A 25,327-nucleotide genomic window follows, 5' to 3' on the forward strand; every position below is an offset into this window, starting at 1 on the left:
GAATGCTAGAATCTATGCAGAGTTGCAGAAACCAACTTCAAACATACACTGGAAAAATGTATTAGTTTTCAAACTATTGTTTACAGAGTGGAGAGAAAAAAAAAAAAAAAAAAAAAAGGGAAAAAAAAACTTTTAGTTTTACTTTTATTATAGGTTTATAATATACAACAATTCAATATTGGAAGATTTACAAATATGTAAAAGCTATTGAACACAAAACAACATAGCACTCATTCCTCTTAAAACATCACTTCCCCTCCCACACAATGTCACACATATTGCTTTTTCAAAGGTTAGAACAGAGGTTCCCAAATGCGGTCCTCAAGGCTACCCAACAGTTCAGGTTTTAGAGAATCCATGGTTGAGCACAGGTGGTTATATGAAACTGACTTTAGTACTAATTAAATCACCGATGCTCACCAATGGATATCTCTAAAACCTGAACTGTTGGGGAGCCTTGAGGACCGTGATTGGGAACCTCTGGGTTAGAACATAACCTTTAGTGCCACAATTTTTGTTAAATACTCTAAATTAGATCTGTTTACAAAGACTTAAAAAATGAAAAATGTATCAATCTTCCCATAACCTCAGTTGTATAAAGTTTCACCATTATGTACAAACCCCTTAAATTACATATAAATAAATATGTACATTAAAAAAAAAAAAAAAACCTAACAAATCCAGTAACCCTGTCAATGGCCACCTTTCAACTAGTCTCAGCAATGCATTGCTGCCTCAACAGTTCATGATTGGAGTTAAAAGGTGATTTCCACCTTCTGAGAATCCTACTGTTCAGGCAGACTGGTTTATTTTCATTACCCTTGGATGTGACAGATGAGATGCAGTCTGCACTTTGCATATAATTGTATTTACACAGTCGAACTATTGTAGGGACAATGAAAATACACAAGTCTGTCTGGACTACCAGTTTCTCCAATGGTGGAGTTTCACTATAAGAAACAGAAGAGTCCATGACTAGTGATTTGATATGGAAGGGAGGGGTAGAAAAAGAAAAAAAAAAAAAATTGTTTTACCCAATTTGCAAAGTTAAGTTATCCCTCAATTGGCAGACCATATTTGTGCCTACAGTAGTATTACACCCTACAGTGACCAGAATAAGGAATGGAGACAGGTCTTATACTGCAGGCGCAATGCCAGTGCAGGGCAGTATTCTATACAGACAGTACTGGAATGGGTAAAGAATAAACACAATCCCACATGATGTTTGCAATGTTGGCTTTTGTTGGGGGGAGGGGGGGTGTTGTTGGATTTTTCATTAAAGATAGAAATGTATGCACTTGATATTTAATTTCCATGTCTTAGGTTTAAAAAAAATAAAAAAACCCTTGGACTATTTAAAAAAAAAAAAAAAAAAAAAACAACACTTTAAGGTTTGGCAACATTAAGCAGAAGACCACCTCCACCCCCCATATAAAAAAAAATGATGTGTAAAAGATTTAAGACAATTATTGCATATCATAAAACTAAATAAAAACTGAAATATAAAAACCAAGTTTAATATTTTTCTATGCAATAGATCTACGATTTTAAGAGATACCAATTTAGAATTTGATTAAAATTAGTTATGCTACAAATGGTGCCAGTCACAAATAAACCATTGTACATGTGAACAGTCGACTTTCAAATCCATATATCATCTTTAGGTTGTAGAAAATGTTGCAGTGTAGTTCATATGCTGTGAAGTAGCCACTGGTTGAGGGGGGGGGCTGTCATTCTCGTAGTATTATACATGGATTGAACCAGACTGTCTTAATGAAATGTTTGAGGTGGAAGTTGGCTGGACTGTAAAGTTTAACTTTTGCCATATAATGTTCGGGCACACGAGTGCCATAGTATTTCAAAAAGTATCCAGGACAATAGTTTGTTCATAGTTCCCATTATAAAAGGAGACCTGAGAGAAATGGCAGTTCCACTCCCAGATTTCCAAAACATTTAAAAAAAAGTTGTCCACACAATTCTCATTTCCTGTGTTTATCCATCTTGTCTAAGCTTTTGTTGCTGTCTCCAGGACTTTGATCTCCACTATTCATGTACATTTTATCTGCAATCTTTAATGCTTCATTCAGGTAGTTTTGTACAGATGTCATAGCAGCACAAATGGCAGCGCTTCCAAAACCATGTGTTATGAGGCTAAAGTGAGCCAGACACCCCTGGATTCCAGGCTCTAAAATTGGATTTGGTCTTGCATTACCTAGAGGTGTTCTGTCTTGGGTGAGGAGGTCTGTGAATTCTTTGCAGATTTGTCTAAAAAAAAAAATTAAAAAAAAATTCATTAGTGAACGGTTTAAAAAAAGAATAGATGACATTTTCATTCATTTAAAAAATAAAAGTGTCAGTACAAAATGCACAAATACATAAATTGTGGCTGCTTCTACCTTTAGTTATTGACATGTTTAGATAAGGAATAACTACTTCCTATACAATAATTAAAAATAAATAAAAGTAAACCATTAAATAGGTTATAGTGATGTCAACACTGTAAGACAGTCACTGTGTAGCAGGCACCAATTTTCAATGTATAAATTCTTTAAGAAACATGGTCCTTGAGAGCAGTAGGCATCTCCTCAAATATTGGTGCATGTAATGAAATGGCTGCCACATCATTTGGGCTACTGGAACATTAATAATGATTGCTTTAAAATAGCTTTTTAAAAACTAAAAAAATCACAACAACACTTCCTTCCTAGATAAGGTCTATATAAAAACACAGCGAATTATCCATGGATTTATAGTATCTGGACAACAACTGGTAAGAGACAAGCCTAGAAGCAGTGCACATGTACTGACAGGAGGGGAGATTCTTGCATATATAAATTTTACAGCAGGCTTGCCTGGGAAAAGCTCTGAATTATCAGGTTACATTGAGAAGTTTCTGGACCTTGCGGTAGGAATATCGACTGATGCAAATTTATGGAATATTTGCAGATTTTTAAACTACTGGAGCATGGGCATGTGTACATTGTGTCACCTGGAGTTAGGGGGTTGCTGTGTGTTTGGATTATAAAAAAAAAAAAGCAAATGTGAGTAAGATAAAAGCAGAAAGTGGTCAGAAGGTAATACTAGCGAATAGGAAATCTCAGTGGACAATCAAATAAAAGTATGTGAAATATAGGGCCTTATTTATTCACTCAAAATGAGTGACAAAGCTCGCTGTGTATGATAAATGGTGATCCGGCAATCAGTTCCCAACTGTCATTTTTCAAACAGATGACAGTTGGGAGCGGATTGGCTTGAGCACCATTTATCATACGCATTGAATTTTAATCACACATTGTGAATGAGGCCCATAATTCCATATATGTTCGATTAATGCATTATTCCTTTGAATTTTTTATTATTAGAACTTCCGGTATTAATTTTCCAGTATCTGATGGAGACTATATGAGCAGTCACTTAGTCAGCATAACTTTAGAAAACTACCACAACCAGAAAATTATTATGAAAGCAACAGGACACAAACTACTTCTTGTGAAATGTACTTCATGAAACATTAGCTACAAAAAAATAATATATATATATATATATATATATATATATATATATATATATATATATATATATATATATATATATTAATACTTAGCACTCTTGCTGAACATCTTCCACATGAAATAGTTAAGCATACAAGTAGATTTGCGGCACTCTCGAATATCAAAGAGGATCAGAGACCTTCAGTCAAGTTTCAACGTTTCGATTCCTGATGAAGGTTGTATAAACCGAAACGCTGAAACTTGACTGAAGGCCTCTGTGATCCTTTTTGGTAATAGCCAAGACTGCTAACACATACATATTATATTATATTCTATATAAAAAAATTCTCCCCCTCCCTCCAAGTCATTAGATACAACAAGACAAAAACCATAGGACTGATGATTTTGTAGTGACATGAAGTTGCAAAAGACCAATAAAACAAACTGTTGTATTTTAAAGGTGGTCATTAACCATGTATTTGTAATGTTATGTTTAAATTTAAAAAAAAGTAAAAAAGCAGGCAAGCAGAGGAGGCATGGGACATTTAAAATGTTGTCCCTTTCTATACTTGTATACAATCTTTAAAAAGTTTGCGACCCAAAACTTTTTTGCATTGTTCAGCATTTGGTTCAGAAATGTACAAGTTTTGCTGGTGAATTTACCTGTCCTGCTGCAACCTCACAGCAGAGAGAGATATATATATATATATATATATATATATATATATATATATATATATATATATATACATATACATATACATATACATATACACACATACACACACACACACACACACACACACACACAGTGTATAGTATAATTATATATTTTTTTTTCCAACCAGTGGACACTTAAGATTACAAATACAGTTTTGAATTAACTCAGATTGTCCAAGCAAAAAGTCACTCATCACAAGTTTTTCCCTCTGTAAAAAGCCCTATTTCACAGCAAAATTAAATTTGCATGAAATTTTAATTATCTATGAAAGAGTAACCAAATTTCAAAAAGCTGATAAACTCACAATCTTCAGTGAATAAAAACTATTAAGTTTGTAGGTTTCAAACTCAAGCAGAACAAGGCATTCTGGCGAGATACTAACATTATTTAAACTACCATCCCTATTCCATTAGAAGAAGAGGAAGAGTATGTTTGAAACACTATGCAGCAATCAAAAGTTTATAGGAGATTCATATATAGGTGCCCCCACGACTTGCCTAGAAATAATTAAAATTACAAAGTTAAAACACTTTATCACAATCATGCATAAAAATAAAAGTATAAAAAAAAATTCTCACTTAAAGCTGCAATGCATTAAATGGCACCTGCCCACTTCCTCAGGCAGTTTTGAGTCATTCAACACTGCCTGAGGAAACAGTTAGGTGCTATGAAACGCGTTGTAGTTTTAAGCGTGGATATAATTTCTTTTATGCATGTTTAACATGATAGTTCTTTAAATTTGAATTCATTTTTCTAACCATTGTTGTCTACAATCATGAAAATATATATTTTTTAAATTTAGCTCATCTATGATAGTAATGAATTTATTAAGATGCTATTAATATAGTCAATGAAACATTGATTATTGATCATACATTTTTGGTGACTCTTTCCTTATTTGTCAATTACTGGCAAGATTTTATGTTTTGGCAAGAGGTTGTTTGAACTTTTATATATCTTAAGTAATGACACAGGGGCACCGAGAGGGTGGGAGAGTGGGTACCAATTACCCAGGCTTGATGAAGAGGCCCAGTGGGGGCCTGGGTCTGCCGCCTTCTCCCTCCCTTTTACCCATCAACAGCCTGTGTCTCTCCAGTCTAGCACATGCCGCTGTGTGCTGGGGTCAGGAAGGCTGCTGCCCCTGAGCAGCAGTAGTCTCCTCTGCCGATGGAAACAAACTGATAGCGTCTCCTGAGGGTCTCACGATGCCCACCTCCTCAGCCTGCAGCGCCACTTCATGGGACTGTACATCATGTTTCCCTTTTTTTTTTTTTTTAGGGGGCATGGTACCAAAAGTACACGGGCCCGATGGGGAGTAAGGGACTAGTTTTACATAGCAGAAGTGTCACAGGAAAGTTTTGATCTATAAAAAGTACCCTTCTCAGCGAGGGAGATAGATTTGAAAATTGAAAGTATTTCCTTTGGGTTAAGTTAGAAAACCCACTAGTTCTCCTTAGGACGCAGAGATTGGACATCTGTTGTTACCAACCTTTCATTCATTTTTTACATAGAAATAAAACAATTATACTGGCAAGTTTATTTAGGTCCCCATTACTAAAATGGTTTGGTTAGAGAACCAGATAATATTCCATTATGGGGTCTTAACCTTTCTCGAGAATGCTTTGTATGTTTGAACTATTTTCAGAATCATTAGGCAGTCATCTCAATGCAGAGGAAATATGGGGAAGTGTGTGTGATATATATCATAAATATTAGGACATTGGCAGAATGTTCATATTTTGGCCTCTATTCACCACCACAATGGCTTTGAAATGAAACAAACAAGATGTGCTTTAACTGCACTTTCAGATTTAATTTGAGGGTAATTACATCCAAATCAGGTGAACGGTGTAGGAATTACAACGGTTTCTATATGTGCCTCCCACTTTTTAAGGGTCCAAAAGTAATGGGACAAACTAAACAAACCTAAATCTAACTTTCACTTTTTAATACTTTGTTGCAAATCCTTTGCAGGCAATTACAGCCTGAAGTCTGGAACGCATAGACATCACCAGACGCTGGATTTCATCCCTGGTGATGCTCTGCCAGGCCTCTACTGCAAATGTCTTCCGTTCCTGCTTGTTCTTGGGGCATTTTCCCTTCAGTTTTGTCTTCATCAAGTGAAATGCATGCTCAATCAGATTCAGGTCAGGGGATTGACTTGGCCATTGCATAACATTCCACTTTTTAGCCTTAAAAAACCCTTTGGTTGCTATTGCAGTAGGCTTCGGGTCATTGTCCATCTGCACTGTGAAGCGCCGTCCAATGAGTTCTGAAGCATTTGACTGAATATGAGCATATAATATTGCCCGAAACACTTCAGAATTCATTCTGCTGCTTATGTCAGCAGTCACATCATCTATAAATACAAGGGAACCAGTTCCATTGGCAGCCATACATGCCCACGCCATGACACTACCACCACCATGCTTCACTAATGAGGTGGTATGTTTTGGATCATGAGCAGTTCCTTTCCTTCTCTTCTCTTCCCATCACTCTGGTACAAGTTGATCTTTGTCTCATCTGTCCATAGGATGTTGTTCTAGAACTGTAATTACTTTTTTAGATGTTGTTTGGCAAACTAATCTGGTCTACCTGTTTTTGTGGCTCACCAATGGCTTGTGGTGAACCCTATATTCACTCTTGTGAAGTCTTCTCTTGATTGTTGACTTTGACACATATACACCTACCTCCTGGAGAGTGTTCTTGATTTGGCCAACTGTTGTGAAGGGGGTTTTTCTTCACCAGGGAAATAATTCTTCTGTCATCCACCACAGTTGTTTTCCGTGGTCTTCCGGGTCTTTTGATGTTGCTGAGCTCTCCGGTGCGTTCTTTCTTTTTAAGAATGTTCCAAACAGTTGATTTGGCCACACCTAATATTTTTGCTATCTCTCTGATGGGTTTGTTTTGATTTTTCAGCCTAATGATGGCTTGCTTCACTGATAGTTGCTGTCGACTCTCAATATGAGATCCAAAGAGCTGTCACTGATTCCAAATGCAAATGTCACACCTAGAATCAACTACAGACCTTTTACCTGCTTAATTGATAATGAAATAACGAGGGAATAGCCCACACCAGTCCATGAAATAGCTTTTGAGTTGACAGTCCCATTACTTTTGGCCCCTTAAAAGTGGGAGGCACATATAGAAACAGTTGTAATTCCTACACTGTTCACCTGATTTGGATGTAATTACCCTCAAATTAAATCTGAAAGTCTGCAGTTAAATCACATCTTGTTTGTTTCATTTCAAAGCCATTGTGGTGGTGAATAGAGGCCAAAATATGAAAATTCTGTCAATGTCCCAATATTTACGCACATAAAAACCAGCTGCTCTAAAATATACTCTGGAAAGCTTAAAAAGATAAAAATATTGAAAAATCTAATGAATCACAAATGCCGGATCAGAGTAGAAATCAGGAACTCTTAAGTTCAGTAAACAAACAAAACAGCAATCCATTATATGGCTGTTTAAATAAACCCTGCATTAAGCCATGGACCAATCACAACTTCCATACAAAAGCCACATCCTTGATACAGGTTGAATCTCCCATAGTCAAAATGCTTAGGGCCAGGGTTATTTTGGATATCTGGAATATTTGCATACCATAATGAAATATCTTGGGAATAGGACCCAAATATACACACAGAATGCATTAGGTGTTATATACACCTTATACACAGAGCTTGAAGGTAATTTTATACAATATTCTTAAACTTTTTTTTTTTAAAGGCACAAAACTATTAAGAATATTGTACCATCAAAAGGTTTCATTATGTCAGTCATGCTACAAAAATTCCGTATTTTGGAATATTTGGATATGGGAGACTCAACCTGTAATGGTAAAAGTACTTCTACCAAGCTAGTTTGCAGAACATCACTACTGATTGACTGTGGCCATTTTGCATTACAAATGTCATCCAAGTAACCTAGACACCAGTATATTGGGTGTAAAGCTGGCCATCCACTGTACAGTTTTCTGTCAGATATCTGTCCAATCTGGCTGGTTGGAATGAAAACCTGGTATTGTATGGGAGCAAATGACAGTTGACCATATGGTTTTAAACACTGAAAAAAATATATATATTGTGCAGATTGGTTACATTTCTGTGTTTTAACCAATTTGTCTGAACAACCATTTTTGGCTATTTTCCAGGGTTTGTGAGCAAATGGACGATTGTCGTTTGCTCCCATACATTACCAGGTTTTCATTCCAACCAGCCAGATTGGACAGGTATCCGACAGAAATCTGTATAGTGGATGGCCAGCTTAAACATGGATTGTGGAGTTTTGAGGATACTACATAAACCCATCAATATCAGTGGAATATTGTACTCTGCCAGATATGGATACCATACCTGCAAGAATGTTTGATCTAAACTAATAATTCAGTCACTAAAAACCACTCCATATGTAACCAGTATTACTGAAAGGCCAAATACAAACATTATGCAATTTCTTATACTTTTATAAATCAAATTATAAACCTGAAGAGTTAAAAATGGGCCAACCAAATTCATACAAATGCTTTCGCACTCCCTTCTTTATGAAATGTAATTAAGTAAAAACTGCAGTTTCCAGAGCTAAAAAAAACCTACTTTATCTGTACACGGCAGTAATAAGCATTATTGAAAAACGGCCGTTTACTGGCATTTTTCCTTACACAATGCAGTTTAATGCTTAAGCTCCATATGGTAAATAACAAATTACACAGCAATTTTTAGTACTTTATGAATCCCCTCCAATCTACGCCCATAGACATTCACTATGAACACTTATAAGCAATGACTTACTTAGCAGCAAGCAGCATATTTTTCCGATTTGACATCTCGTTGCGTTCTATGTGGGGCCGGGTCAGGTACTCGGCTACAGCTTTGGAGGGGAATTCGGTTTCACAAACGTAACCAAAGTCACGTGCAAGGTGTACAGCTTCACCTACAAAGAAAAGGCACAGGTTACTAGCAAATTCTCTCAGGCTTGGGGGTTTTACAGAACGTTATTTTCTGGTTACAGTTAAATATGTTTTGGCATGGTTGTCTACTGTAGGTTTATTGCACTGATAAATTAGGAAGGAGATATTTACACGATGCAATACAGAAAGTACTATATTCAGCTTTTCTCTGAAGTATGCCTTATAAATTGGGAAACACAACGGAAATGGCCCTTTGAAAAGGAGGCTATAGGAGTATTACAAGGGATGTGACTCACAGCTGAGTGATATAAACCAATTAACCATTCCATCACCAGAGGTCCTCCAAGCCAATAATAGAATATCCCAATGCAGCAGAATGAGAAATGCAGGGTTGGGGGGTTGGGGGGTTGGGGGGGGGGGGGGGCCACAACCCAGGCACATTTTACAGTTTGTTTAGTTTCCCATTAGAGTGCAAGCTTTAGTGATCAGGGCCCTAACACAATTTATGTTCCCGTATGTTTTAGCACCATTGTTAAACCTCATTAGAGATGTCAGTTAGGAGGATGCTTGCTTTTAGTTTACCTGCCTGGCATAAGTTATTTTATTTTCAATAGCATAACTTTGTACAGGGCTCTGCATTAAACACAACGTAATTGAAGATACAACAACAAGAATCAATAAAGGTAAAACCATAACTTTGTATTACCATCTTATCTCTTCATTATCAATGCAACTAGAATTCTTTTAATAAAATAAAAAAAATTAAAAAAATTAAAAAAAGTGCAAATCTCTTCCTCTGATGTGTATTTGGCAGCTGCCACCAGGGAATATACCATCCACTAGTTCACAGGTTCTCAAACTCGGTCCTCAGGACCCCAAACAGTGCATGTTTTCCAGGTCTCCTCACAGAATCCAAGTGAAATAATTAGCTCCACCTGTGGATCTTTTAAAATGTTAGTGAGTAATGAATACACCTGTGCACCTGCCAGGAGACCTGGAAAACATGTACTGTGTGGGGTCCAGAGGACAGACTGAGAACCACTGCACTAGTTTTTATAGTTTTGACTGGACTACAGCAAGCTCCAACAATACAGCCTTCCCTACTCCCTCCGACCCAACTCCAGTCCATCTTTGATGCCACTGTTCAGCTGATTTTTGTAACCATTCCGATTCTACCTCCCCATTCTGCCAGGTGCTACATTGGGTCCCCTCCCCCTATAGAGTCCATCTCAAACTCCTTACCGAGCCTATCCACTAGCGTTCAGACCTTCAGGTCGCCGAAATGCGGTGCCCGCACTGAACGGCATTCACCGAACGTCATTCAGTGCAGGAACCCGACCTACCATCTCTGAACATGCCGAACCTGATGAGCATATTTAGTAGATAGTCAGGGTCGGTAAGGAACCAGCGTGCAAGCGCATTGCTGGTCCTTGCGGGCTATCCATTACCCGACTTTGTGAACAATGCAACAAAAACCTCCTGGTTTTGGACGGATTGTTCAAAGTCGTGTAATGGATAAGCCCCTTTACCCTCTTCTAATCCATCACCCCCCATCTCTCTATCCCAATTCCCCTCCACATAGCTACCGCTCACTTAATTTCATCAAAGATCACCAATTCTCTTCCCAATGGATTATCTCAATCCTACGTCCAGATCTGAATTTCTCCCTCACAGCTCCTTACTACAGGGACTCTCCCTTTTCCTTATCAGAGACTCAACTCTTCCCTCCAAAACCATAAAACAGCTTTCGAAAACATCTCTATCAAAGCCTACCACATCTCCTTCTGGGTTGTAGTCCTAATTCCGGCGCTGGAATCCTGACAGGGGTCAGAATACCGGGTCCCCGACGGTAAGTAGTGGGGTTAGGGACATATATATACACATATATATGGTAGCACTCACCAGTCTTCTTAAAAGTATATCTCTATTACAGTTGTGCTTTGGCTACCTTGACAACCAGATACAGTGCGTTCCAAGCAACAGGAAGTGGAAGGAATGAGAGACGCACGCCAGCAGATTTACAAATCATTGTTGAGATGTAGGAGGTTAGTATCCTTTACTTTATTGATCTCACACGATTCTTATCTATATTGGCAATATATTTGGCTGCTTTGATTATGTAGTTAGATCTATTTGCAGTTTTCAACAAGTAAAATATATTTAGTGATTGGGGGAGGAGTTTTTGATTAGCTACATGGGTATATAATATATGTGCTGTACATCACTTGATTTTTAACCTTGACAAAAAGGTCCATGCACAGGACAAAAACGTCGGACTTTCAAATGTTGAGACATTTTTACGGAGACGTAATAAAGATATGTTTTTAAGAAGACTGGTGAGTTCTACCCCCACTTTTTCTATAAAGAGGATTGTTGTGATCCCTTATGGGTTTGCCACCCCAGCAATTACTCTCATTTCAGTAGAGGCATTGTCCTGGGTATCTTATATAGTCACTAAGCACTTTGTGTGAGTTATTAAGGAATTTTAATTATAGATTTATTATATTCACCATATTTATCAGTTTAAAATATTTGGCTCTCATTCGGTAAGCACTTTACGTGAGCCAATAAGGACCTAATTTATCTATCATTTTTATTGTATTTAATTGTTTAAAACATCTAGAACATTCATTATTGTTGGTTCAATATTGTGTACTAAGCACCTTGGTTGCTCACTTTCAACCCGTGTGTGTATAATATTACATTATAAAACATACATACATACATACATACATACACCCCTATAGGTCCAAATGGCCCCAACTTATAAATTGTAAACTCTAACGAGCAGACAGGGCCCTCTTCCCTTGTGTAATCTTCCTTTCAATGCCAACACAACTATCTCCTCTTCATTTTCTTTTGTAATCAGCAACTCTGAACTGGTCTGCTGAGCACAAACTGGGGTAAAGAGACAGCCAGTGCATAGTTAGAGACTTTTTACACTGAAATGCAGTTTTGACTACAATATATATATATATATATATATATATATATATTATATACCGGTATATTTGTCCTGTTAATACTGTACTTATGCACTTTGTCACATACTTCTTTATGTCCTGTAATGATTGCACTGTACTTTTGTATGCACCCTCTACAGCACTACAGACCCTTTATGATGCCCTATCAATAAAAGGATAATTGAGAAGAAAAAAAAAAAACACACTAGAAATAAAACAAACCTTCTACCAATGAAGTCAGGAGGGTCACATTCGCAGCTTTTCGTCTTCCAGCAGGCAGGTTAAGACCAATTTTTTCAAGTTTTTCCCGCAGCGACCTCCCTCCATTTTTAGATTTTGCTCTATTAAGAATTAGACAGAACAGGCATTTAAGTATCAGTGTTCCCAATCAGAGTGTTTTACCAACAAATCTGTCTCAAATTACTGAAAGGGCATTATTCCCAGAACAATGAGATCTCACAGGGCAGGATACCCTCACATTAAAAACCAATGTTTCTAAATAGTATATTTTACAGACTATGGATTATCCAGATACAATTTCACAAGACCTTCCTCTAGAGCTGATCACTGATCTGCACTGATCTGTGGGGACTTGTATGAGAATTTCCTCCTAACACAGCTTTTTCATAGCCGACATGAAACTTTGTTGTAGATTAAATTATTACAACATAACTATGATTATTCAAATAGTCTTTGTTCTGCTCAGAAAAAGAAAAAAATCACATAAAATTAGTAGTGTTAAACTTAATATCCTGTGCCTTCCTTAAAAAAAAAAAAAAAAATTGTAGCCTTATTCTACATGTTTCAAAATTATGTAACCACAAAAATAAGGCTAGTTTATAAAAGTGCAGTTTGGAAAATGAAAGCAAACCAGAGTGGATGCTTTGGTTTAGGTTACCCCACATTCATGCACGAAACACAGCTATTAAATAAGCCTCTTGGATCAAGGGGAAAAAAAACAAAAAAAAAAAAACTCTCATCTCTGGTGGCAAATTTTCTAAATTAACATTCTATACTAAACAAAAACCCATCAGCAGTTTCTCTGCTTATTGCAGACACCACTGATAGTGCCCAAAAGAAGGTACCATGAATGCTCCTATAAGATGGTTCTCTAAATGAGTTTCACTGCCATCTCTTTAAAGATGTAAAAATAAAAACACACACACACACACACTTCCAGAACTGCTCTCAAAAGGCACCAGCTGCTTTGAAGTGTCCGGTTATTCAGGAGAGAACTATGAGACAGACAGAGCATCGGAGTCTATTTCTCATTTGAATACAATTAGTTCAAATTTAAATTAGCAGGGCTATTGGAAGGTGGCACCAAAATGTGGTATAACGATTTCTCTTTAATCTCACGCGTCTGCTCCTTTGTGGTCCCCTTTAAAACTTTATAAACAAAGCACGCCATTGTTGTTAGAGAGTCACACTGGAAACTGTGGAAGGAAAGTTGTGTTAAACTACAACAGTTGCCTCCTTTAAATAACCTCTGTTCCTCATCATTATATAAAAAGCAGTTGAGCAAGTATAAGCGTAGGGAGAATTTATGCACAGTAACTATTTAGAACTGGCTTGAACAACTATGAACCAAAAGGAAGAAAAAAATAAATAAAAACCAGCATGCACTGCTATCATTTGGATGCCAGGGCATACTGGGAGTTGTGGTGTAGTCCTACAAAAAGCAAGCAAGCCATAGGTTTCACATCTCTAAGTTAGAGGATGGACAGTTGTTACACAAGAATGCAGCCATATAGCAACTGCTCCTAAATAAAGATTATGAAGATATTTCCAAAATCTTCATCTCAGAAATGTATTTAAGATCACTCAACATAAAAGGTTTTAAGTGCCATCTGCAAATTCTGTTCTAGGAAGAGGGGGGTGAAACAAAGAACTGTATGCCATAGGGTCCTTCTAGAAATATACCTTCTAAGGACTCCTCCAAGCAAGGAAGCATTTAAGCATTCAGGTGGTGAGAGCCTCCGCTGGACTTCTGCTACTGTAACTTTGTATTTCGAAGTGGAACTTAAGAGGGAGAGTCTTCCAGGAACAGAGCAGAAAACTTCATTTGGATTAATCACAATGCCCATCAGTGCATCCTTCTGGTAAGGCATATTGAGGGTGTTTCTCCCTGTGGACAATTTATACAGTTATCACAAATTTCTAATAATGTGTTAATGTGTGAAACACAGGCATGCAGCTACCGTGGAACTAGATGGCGTTTCATAATGTATAGAAAACAATTAAATTTTTTTGCCATAAATGTATTAACTGACCACTAGACATGAGGAATAATAATATTATTATTATTATTATTATTATTAATAATAATAATAATCTAAATATCTGTAGTTTTACTGTTTGAGTGAGTAACCTCCAATCCTGCATAAAAGGAAATAAATTCACATATATGCTGCAAACAAAGTGCGGTAACCTATAGCCTTCCAGGTAAAAGACTAAAAGTGCACACTGTGCAGTGGAATTAAGCCATAATAATGCATTATAGTCAAGTGGTTCAGTCAGAACTTAAATTAGAACAAGCCAATGGATAATGCTAAGGTTCCTTGGGAGACCTGGAGTTGTTTCCATGGCTACTATTCCAGTGGGGAATGGAGGGTTTCTACCCATTTTTGGTTCATCAAAAAAAAAAAAAATTCAAAGAGTATTTAACTGTTAAGCAGTTCATTTCTCATTGACTTGGCATTTATGGTCATAAAGGGAAAGACTTAAAATGTAAAGAGATATATATGTTATTTGGTATGAGAGCTTGAAACCCCACATTTTATTATTTGACCAATGTATTATATACATCAGAATTTTGCAACATTTTTCATGTGAGCGTTTGAAGGGAGCTTGGTGTAAGTAACCTGTGCATTCAAGGACATAGGTTTGGAGGAAGATTTGCAGATGAATGCAACCACACATATTACAAATATAAACTAATTGCATATTCATGCTCTGTATTGTAAATAGAGCTACAAAAAAGATAGAGATCACTTTGCTGATAAATTAACAATGCAAAGGCTGGAACTAAACTCAGTTCAATGTTCATGATATACATCTGCAAAGTTAAGATTAGTTTAGTTTTTAGATAATGAGGGGTCATACATATACATAAATGGTTATAGCATTAGTGGCAGTAGAGGTTTGCAGACACCAGCATGTCTAGGAGCTGCTCTAATTGCAATGCACAAGTCACGGTGCATATTATAATTGCAAAACAAGTCCAGGACTTCACCACTTTAATCCCATGACTTTGTCGGTTAGCAACGCACGTCATAAAATAACCCCAGTGGTCTACAGTTTATTCACTATAGAACCATGGAGAAACTGTAAAGATGCTCCAATTTTTTCCTCCTGCTTTATGCAGGTTTAACACAACGAACTCCATTTACAACCGAGCAGGAACCAGAGTGAATCTCATGGCAAAAGGATTTGCAAAGACAGCAGCTCATTGTTTACAAGCTGGGCAACAAGGAAAAATAGCTAGATTACACAATCAAGTTAAAATGCCCAACCTGCAAGCACGCTCAAGCAACACCTTCAAGAGCAAGCATGGACAGATAACTATTGATGTATAATGCCAACACTGTCAAGTGTATGTTATAATGTTTAGGTTCCTCATGACAGAGATCAGTCTGCAAAACAGCTCAAGCGTTCCTAATATACTCAATTTATATTTTCTCAAAGTCTTCAGGACAGCTTCTGTGTAGCAGGTTTTCCTTAAAATGGCACCCATTTTGCAATATTTAATGTGTGCCAGATTCAACAGGTGTGTGTGTGTGTGTAGAAAAATCTAGAGATATAATTTTGCATATAGTGAAACATGGGGGGGGGGGGCAGGTCACATAAAATAATTAAATCACAACAGACGTTGTACGCTCCACAGCATGGGGATGTTTGTGATAACAATATTACTCATCTCTTCACAAGAAAATACTTTTTACATGACACAACCATGTAATCAAGATAGTTTATAGAAAAAGCTCTGTTTTCACTCAATTCTTCAGGGTTAAAAGAATATTGGAATGCATTTGTGGTTTTTGAACGGAACAAAAAAAAAAATATTTTGTTGTTTGTAAAACAAGAAAATAGATTCTAGTTAAGAAAATACATGAATGAATTAATATTTACATTATGTATAGCAAAAAAATTAAGTTTCTGTATTTACTGTAACTGAAGTCGAATATTCTTTGCATGTTTTAGCAAACAAAAAAGTGGCACATATTTGATTAAGTAAAAAAAATCTAAAATCAGTTTTTTGTGTAGGGTTTGAAAAAAAAAAATTGATCATTTTCCATTTGCAAATAGAAACATTTTAAAACAAACCTTTTTTAATGACTGTCTGGTCATGCATGATTAAACTTTGCTCTTCCAAACTCTGTAAGGGAAAAGGGAAAGATTAAATATATTGAGTTTTGATTTATCTGCTTAACGAGAACTTTACATTTTTTTTTAGACAATTTAAAACTGAATTATCTGAAATGCGTTAAAAAACTAACAAAAAAAAAGCCACACAACACCTTTTAGAAAGACCCAGATATAAACAAGTATAAGTGAAATAAAAAATTCCCATGCTTAAAAAAACATTTTAGTGGATCAGTTTGCAAGAAGTGTACGTGGAACTAATTATATTAGCGTTTAGAAGGACAAATAAAAAAAAAAAAAAAAAAACTAATATATATATATATATACACATACATACACACACACACATATACACCACTTTTACAGATGGGTGAACAGACCAGTGTACAAAAGTTTGCCTACATTTGATTTTTTGCATTCATGCATTTTTTTTCTTCTGTCGAGCTCTAGAGATGTATGTAAAATACCTACATTTCCCATGTTTCAGTTATATAGCACATTTAGAGTGTATATTTTTTTTTATTAAACTCCCCAAAAAACATTTACAGGAGGGGGAACACAACCAATTAAAAACAAAATACTGTCTGTACATCCATTTCATCTTCAAAACTAGCCAACTGATTATGGCTGAAAGCTGCAATATAAGGGATACAAGTTTTGTTTTTTTATTATAAATCTAATGCACATGCCAAAAAAAAAAAAAAAGCATAACATTCTAAAGTTACAAATAAGCAGTGTCTGGCTCAAGCTGTCAACACTACAAAGCCAAGAGATCAGCATTATACAAATGACAACACCCTACCCCTATCCACAATTTGTTTTAGAAGACATTACCGAAACATCCTCCATTTGCTGCCCAATATCAGGTAGACCAAGGTTATCCGCTAGGTTTGAAGAGTCCATTCCATGTCCATGCTGAAGAAGAATATCGGGTCTCCTTTGAAAGTCTCTTCCCAGCCTTCCTGAGCTGGGATCCAGAGAAGGTATGTGATGGACTAGCCCTGGTCTGCCATGGTGGGAAATTCCACTGTGATCCTGGTTTTGACGGCTTGGCCATGCTTGTTGCTGACTTGGAGGGTGAGAAGTGTGGATGGAGTTAAGGGAGAATGGATCTCCAAGGTGGGAGTAAGGGTCAGCAGACTGGGAGTAAGGCAGAGGCTGGTATGGAGGTGGAAAGTATGGGGGCTGGAAGTCAGAAGACCCTGAATGGGAGAGAGGGGGAGCTGGGCTATACAGGTGCTGACTGACTGATGATAGATGGGGTAACCTTGGGTTACCATTGCTGCTCCCATCATGCCTATCCTAGAGAGAAATAAAGATAGGAGAAAGGGTTAAACATATAGTACTACCAAATTACTTTTCATCCAATATGGTTTGCAAAAATATAATCAGAATAGATCTAGTTGCTATGTTGTTTCTCTAGTCCCCTTGTGAACACTTCATTAATTCACCATTTCATCTGTAACCAGGATTCTATGAATTTAGATCTTCATTCACACATTGAGAAAAGAAACTATTTTTCTGAAGGATGAAATCGAATAGCAAAATTATTCTACAAACCATCTTCAATTTAAAAAAAGGGACATTTTTATTAAGCACAGGATTTACAAAAAATATATTTTGTTTGTTTTACAGATTTTGCCAGCAAGATTTAAAAGGACAATACTACTTAATGCAAATCAATTCTAATTTTGTATTTACTATAATTGCCTTTTTAAACATGGCAGACAAAACATGTAAAAAAAACAAGGGTTTTGTAATTTACTTGCCAAGTATGCCCCTAAAAATCTTAAATAATCTTAATACAGATCTGCTTAAAAACTGTAAATGGTTATAGTCTGCACTATTCATATTTTCAAATACTAAATTTCCAAATGTCTGACAGCATTTAAAAAAATGCTGGGTTCGTATCTGTTCTTTAGGTTTGATACAGATAAAAGTTACAGAAAGCGCTAGATTGTTGAAACCACTTGTAGAAATGTTTAAATTGGTCTGATCTCTGGTTTTAGCAGCTTACAGCTTCATGGTCATTAATATTACAGGGCAGCTAATCAGGAAAGAAAGGAACCCGAACAAGCTCTGCTGTGACCAGTCCTCCCTGCTAAATACCTCCTATTGATTTGAAATGACTGAAACTAATCAACAGGAGCCGAGACAACCACACTATGCAGACCATGACCAATGCACAAAAATGAATGACTGGGACCAAGGAAATAGGGAGGGTGAAATCCTGAAGAATGACTCAACAGAGGAAGACTTGCAAGCATCCTGAAGACGTATGTACAATGCTGACCTATACATTGCACTCACTCATTTATGCATCTTGCACAAGGCAGTCATTAATTGGCTACAAGTATACAAGTCGCATTCTGCAAACATTTTATTGAAAACTCGAGTTCTTTATAACGACAGGAAACCTGAAAATAAAAGCAAAGCGTCATCCATATAACATTGGCAGTCAGGTGCAGGCAATGTTTGGCTGAGATTTCCATAAACACAATGCTATGGCCGATGATTAGTTTTAAAGCTATAAAAAAAAAACTTATCAGGGGAAATCGACAAATCTCAACCATGGATCCGAGACTTGAATGAGATTCCGTCGTCTCTGGCGCCTTCTAGCGCCCGAATCAGGGATAACGCCCAGTAGTTCCAGCACACAGAGCGGGTACAGGGAGGACGCTGCTTATGCAGCATATGCCACATGCCATTATTGAGCTACCATACAGACAACATTGTGCAAACATACTGAGCAATGCCATTTTATAGCACAAAATACACAAGCACGCCAAATAAAAACTCAGTTTACACCGGGTGGTGCAGGGTACCCCAAAGCCACACTTAGCAGTAGACATACTAGCTGCAGAGTGACCTGGTTGGGAAACAAATACGATGACAGCATTATAGTACCAATCCTGGACGTAGATTTATAATATCCTACTAGAAAATGCATTCCTAAAAAGGAGATCTTTGCAAATCTTAAAAGCCTCACCTCACAATCATCCTCATATTTAACATTATCTGCCAGTTTCCACAACATCGCGCCAGGTATCCAGACAATAGGACAAAAAAAAAATCCAAGTTCACTGTGTATTCCCCAGTCCCAGTTATCTCTCAGGCATGGAGGCTCCTACAGAACTGATCCCTGACTGGCGATTGCTAGATATTCCCCCTTTTTCCCTATCCGCCCTTAATGCTCCGATTACGGTAACTCCTCCCCAGGGATGGGGCTGAGGTTTAATTACAGAAGGGGGGGGCAGCATCGCCCAATCACAGGAGACTGGCAGCAGTAGCCACCCCCCCTCTGGGTATTACTGGGCGAGAGACCAGGTTCCTGACTCTCAGTGACATGAAGTCACATTAATGTCAGATACTTCTCTCTGCTGCCTCTATACACACACATTGTAATGTGTCTCCTAACACTGTAACTACTTATCTAAATACTGACACGCTAACGCAGATTCAGCCAAGCAAAAACAAAAACACTAACAGTTATTATATTTTGCTAAGTATCACTGGCAATTTTAAAAGCCCGCAAACTAGAAAGGCAAATTGTTTACTAGGAACAACTTGAGTCTTATGGGTATATTTACTAAATAATGGATTTACAAAACCCACGAACCCATATTTAAAATGGCATTAATAGTACATTCATAAATCAGGTTATTTCTTTGCATTAAACAGTATTGCCATTTTATATCGGACAGGCAAAACCTGCAAAAATCGACCCCTGCTAAGTTAATGAGAACATTTTTGTTTTTATATTTAAAAACAGATATATTATTATTATTATTACCAGTTATTTATATAGCGCACACATATTCCGCAGCGCTTTAACAGAGAATATTCGGCCATTCACATCAGTCCCTGCCCCAGTGGAGCTTACAATCTATATTCCCTACCACATGCACACGCACATACACACAATAGGGGTAATTTTGTTAGGAGCCAATTAACCTACCAGTATATTTTTGGAGTGTATATATATATATATATATATATATATATATATATATATATATATATATATATATATATATATATATATATATATATATATATACACACATATATACATATACATATACACACACACACACACAGCCGGTAATTATAAAATTGTGTATAAAGGTTTGAGAAAAAAAAATAATAATAATTATATATACATACTCTTATTTTAAATTGCCGCATTTTCGTATGCTGCACTAGTATTCATGGGTAGTTACACTCTGCTGTAATAAGGCCTTTGTGTATTATTTACAGTGGTAATAGTAAAGGCTTTGCATTATAGGCAGTGCATATATAACCTACTTTCTTCTTTTAATTGAAATCCCAGCCGTGTATTGGTGGAGGGTTTAAGACATCATTAAATAAATGTTGAGGTTGGCACACTCATGTGGTAATAAGCAGGGGAGCGATACAAAAATACTTAAGTGTCCATTTAAATAAACACTTGACAGATTAATTTTTCTCCCCAAGGCGAGATACACAGTACAGTAACCCGTTCCACTATCATCTGCCAGACGGAGCTAAATGCATTTACATCGCCAGCTGTAGGGCACCAACAAGGATAGATAGACACACATACACACCACGTGTGTGCGCTAAGACCACAAATATCCAGACCTCCTGCAATAGTGTGTGGGCTATGTTTTGGGTTGGAGATATAGATATACCTATATCCAAACCAAAACAGAGCCCACACACTATTGCAGGAATTCTGCATTTTTGTGGTCTTAGCAGACACACACATACATACATACATTTCGGGCGTCAGGGACCTGGGCGCAAACCTTGCATTATCATTTGTAATTATTCTGTGTTCTCGTGTGCCCTCAAATTTGCATTAAAAGCAGCCTGTTCATTATCTTTTTACACAGTATATCAAACATATAATATATTTTAGTAAAGTATTACAAAATGGATATGTACAAGGCATATCATTTTTATTCATTTTACTTAATGCAAACTCTTCGTAATATATTTATTAGTGGCCCAGACTACTACCCTGACCACATACACCTTGTGCCAGTGGGAGTAGGACCAAGAGACTAAATTATGCCACAAACATACGAGACTTTATAAGCAATGTGAATATTCTGGTTTTCCCATTACCTTTCCAGGTGCAATGCACTAAACAGATTCTTCTTTTTTTTTGAACAGAAGAAGACTTTAGCACCTATTTAAATTTAGTGATTGGAAAAAGTGGGACAAGCCGCAATTTAAAAAAGTAGTAAAAAACAATTGTATGCCCAAATTTATTAATGCACTAGAGCATAAAATGGAAAGATACTTATAGAATTACAGTATATCAGAGTCCAGAGGTGTGTATATAGATTATAGGTAATGAAATATTACAAATATTAAAAAAAGTCAATAAAGCACTATTCAAGGTGTTCAAAATGCGCCTTGAAACAGCCATCTCCCCATTTCGTGCAGTCTTAAACTGGCCACAAATCTAAAGATTATCTGTCCAACCAGCCAACTAGTTGGACAGCTGGAATGAAAATCTGGTAACATATGGGAGTAACTGACGATCAGCAATTTGCTCCTAAATGCCAGAAAACAGATGAAAATGGTCATCAGACAAGTTTGTTAAATGTTTGATCTAAACAATTTGTTCAAACAACAGTTTTTGTCCATTTTCCGGCATTTGGGAGCAAATTGCTGATTGTCATTTACTCCCATACCTTAACAGATTTTTATTCCAACCAATCAACTGGTTGGACAGATAATCTTTAGATGTGTGACCAGCTTTTGTTTATGGGCTACATAACAATTTATTGGGAATTTAGTTTACACCTAATAAATTGTGATTTTATTACAGGTCCAGAATATCTGGGCGGTTTTCCCCTGCCCAATCACCTCACCCCTATTTCCAGCAGCGATTTATGGAGGGGTTAAACCTGCTCTTACCACTAATTAATCTTGGAACAACTCTAGAAGGTGTCTGTATACTAACCAGGTGCTGATTCCATCAATTGAGGAACCTTATTATCATCAGAGAATCTAACTCCGTTGTAGCTAATCTTCATTACCATTTTTGGTGGGGCTACATTTTAAATTGCCCCTGTTGTTTTCCTATAGAAAATGTCTTTGAAATGCAGGTTATGCCGTCCCTGACTGCCTGTAACAGCAAGTGTCTGTGATTACTCTGAGGGTTTGGCGTCATTAAGGCTGCTAATATAAATAACTGAGTGAGAACAAAACTATAATAGCTCCGTGTCTGATAGAGGGATCCACGGTCAGGATTTGGGACTCTTCTAATCCCTCCCAGAATATAAAGACATGGGGGGATATGGGGATATAGTTGCTACCCCTACTAATTGTTTTTATCCTCTATGAAGTTGACAGAAAAAGCTACTTTAAAAAAAAAAAAAAAATCAATGGCAACACATTTAAAACTATTAGACATTCCCGATAAAAGAAACTGACAATAATTGTAATCTTAATAGCCAAGCACAGATTATATACCAATTCTATCAATAATTACATTTTACCATTGTCTAACGTACTGCAGGTAATTGGACAGGTCACCTAATACACCTTGATTGAAGTGGCATAAAATAATAATAAACATTTTATAATATATATACATTTTATTATACATACATACACACAATGTTAGATACACAAGCTAGTATTAATTTCTTATCTGCAGAGTTTGAATTATGAGAACCCTAACGCGGAAAATGCATAACCGGGTCACAATATCAAGTGTAATAATATATTAAATACAACCATAACATTTGTATTGTAGGGTATATTTACGAAGCAGTGGATTTTCAAAACACCCGATTATTTTTTCAGATTTTGCCTGGCAGGTTTAAAAGAGCAATATTATTTAATGCAAAACAAGCCTGATTTAGCATTTACTAAATGCCACACTTAATAAATATACCCCCTTATAGTGGTCATGAAATAAAGTACCCATTGGTATCACAGTTGTACAACAGCGCAAATAATTAGCAGCAAGATGCGAGTTTGCGTTTGGTTAGTCTACGAGCTGAATGAAACTCAAAACAAATGCGCCGGGACTATGCGCATCGTACAATTGCGCCTTTTCTGTGTAGCAGCGTGCAATGTTTCAAAGCGCTTGTTGCGCAGAGATTTTATGTGTGTGTAACAAATGGTTAAATCGCGCTTCATTGAGATTTGGAGCAAATAAATGTCATTTGTGTTTTGTATTCAGATCTGGTAATGAAAGTTTAGTCTGCGCGTAAATAAAAGGAACAACAGGTGTAGGGGAAGATTATTATATTCTAGTGTGGTTTCTTTGTAATTCTAATGCATCACAAATAGATAACCCCCAAGGATTAAAATAATTAATTTTTAAACTTTTAATTGTCATTTACTGCAATTTCTGCAGTAGACGCTAATAGGAGTGCGACCTGCCCTCTATTATTTGCGGTCAGAGCTTCTTACTTTAGTATTCAATTAACCCCTTTTTTAGATACACATTATGTTCAACTATGGAATTTTAAAGAAATATATATATATATATATATATATATATATATATATTTATTTTTTAACTTTAATGCATTCAAGCTATCAGCCTAACAAAGAAAAAATAAACATTTTATTTATTTTATTTTATTTTTAAAAAGGTCGACAAAATTAATTATTTAAAATTAATTCGAATACACGTGAAGGGAAAACAAAATTGATCTGAAGAGCTTTACAATAAGATTTTTTTTTATATAAGTCAATAGTTTAACCTGCAGACGGTGCAGAGGAATAAACCTCAGCTCACTCACCAAGCTACAACGTAAACCCTATAAACCCAGGGACAGTATGGTAGCCGAATGATGGATGAAGGTAGTTCTGGGCAATATAGTACATTCGATCAACCTTTCTGATTCCATCTAAATAGCAGAGAGTGAGCAGCCAGTGTTCAAGTGCTTAGGTTATAAACCGGGGCAATTCATAGACGGTACAGGGTGTTCCCCCCTGAAGATGAGACAACTTGCTGCAAATAAAGCCTAGTGCCAAATATGTTTGTGAAATTCCAGTTGCTTACTTTGGATAAGGAGAGACTTGTGTATAACACAGATGACTGCGGGGTCATATAAAAATGATACATACCTGCAAAGAAACAGAAAAAAAAACACGCACCAGAGTACATACCTGCCAGTCTGATCTCCCCAGCAGAGCCATCACTTGCGGGGTTTGGGGGGATATTTAAACAGCCAGAGTTGGACGCTTGAGTGTTACCTGTGATCAGGCAGCACCTAGACTAGTTCCCCGGGGCTCTGCGCATGCGCTTTCAGCCCTGACACTCATCCAAAAATTTACCTTAGAAAGCATTTTCCACCCCCTTGCTCTACACCTCCCCCTTTTATCCAGTTTAATCTCACCCCTATGTTCGACACTTTCAAGTGTCTTTATAGCACTTGCTTTCATAAATAGCCGGCAAGAGCAGTATAGTACAGAGAGAGTATAGCTCACAGCCATAGACAGGCTGTTTTTAATCATAAAAAAAACAACGTTTGTAAAGAGTAAAGGAAAACAAAAACAAAATCAAGGCTTAGAATTATCCTGAGAAAACAAGTTGCAGTATAAAGTATGCTACTTGTCAGCATGCATATTTATCCTTATGGGGAGATGATAGATAGATAGATAGATAGATAGATAGATAGATAGATAGATAGATAGATAGATAGATAGATAGATAGATAGATAGAACCACGTCACTTGGTTTTTTTAAACTAAGAACTGCTCGCAAAATAGCGGTTGAAAAAACCAACCACAAGAATAGCAAGCAGTTCATATCCTGTTCGATGTACTCGATTAATCTAATAAATAGCGGACATGACGTATGGTGCGAGCGGCCAGGGGGCGTTTTTAAGAAATAAAAGAGCGTATGTTTTGCTCG

General features: G+C 36.7%; 1 protein-coding gene across 2 annotated transcripts; it reads right to left on the minus strand.

Moving 5' to 3' along the window:
* Window positions 1–989: 989 nt before the first annotated feature.
* On the minus strand, window positions 990–24,739 carry TFAP2C (transcription factor AP-2 gamma). Of its 2 annotated transcripts, none has more exons than XM_088467112.1 (7): window positions 24,580–24,739; window positions 17,287–17,754; window positions 16,414–16,465; window positions 14,011–14,215; window positions 12,310–12,428; window positions 9,006–9,147; window positions 990–2,265 (listed from the first exon to the last, which is right to left on the minus strand). In XM_088467112.1, exons 1-7 carry the CDS (start codon window positions 24,607–24,609, stop codon window positions 1,980–1,982), a joined length of 1,302 nt encoding a protein of 433 aa, XP_088323238.1. In that variant the 5' UTR covers window positions 24,610–24,739; the 3' UTR covers window positions 990–1,979. The 2 variants fall into 2 exon arrangements, with proteins under 2 accessions (XP_088323238.1, XP_088323237.1); XM_088467111.1 differs by lacking the exon at window positions 24,580–24,739 and adding an exon at window positions 19,442–19,591.
* Window positions 24,740–25,327: the final 588 nt, after the last annotated feature.

Source organism: Taudactylus pleione, unplaced genomic scaffold (assembly GCF_031769625.1).
Source record: "Taudactylus pleione unplaced genomic scaffold, aTauple2 ptg000069l, whole genome shotgun sequence".
Taxonomy (NCBI): Eukaryota; Metazoa; Chordata; class Amphibia; order Anura; family Myobatrachidae; genus Taudactylus; species Taudactylus pleione.

Bases quoted from the DNA above. Each gene is read 5' to 3' on its own strand.
- TFAP2C (XM_088467111.1), bottom strand. From the start codon at position 19,489: ATGTTGTGGAAACTGGCAGATAATGTTAAATATGAGGATGATTGTGAG. The intron at 16,466-17,286 runs GTAATGTCTTCT...TTTCCCTTACAG, and splicing joins AGCAAATGGAGGATGTTTCG to AGTTTGGAAGAGCAAAGTTT. The intron at 12,429-14,010 runs GTATATTTCTAG...AATTCTTAATAG, and splicing joins CTTGGAGGAGTCCTTAGAAG to AGCAAAATCTAAAAATGGAG.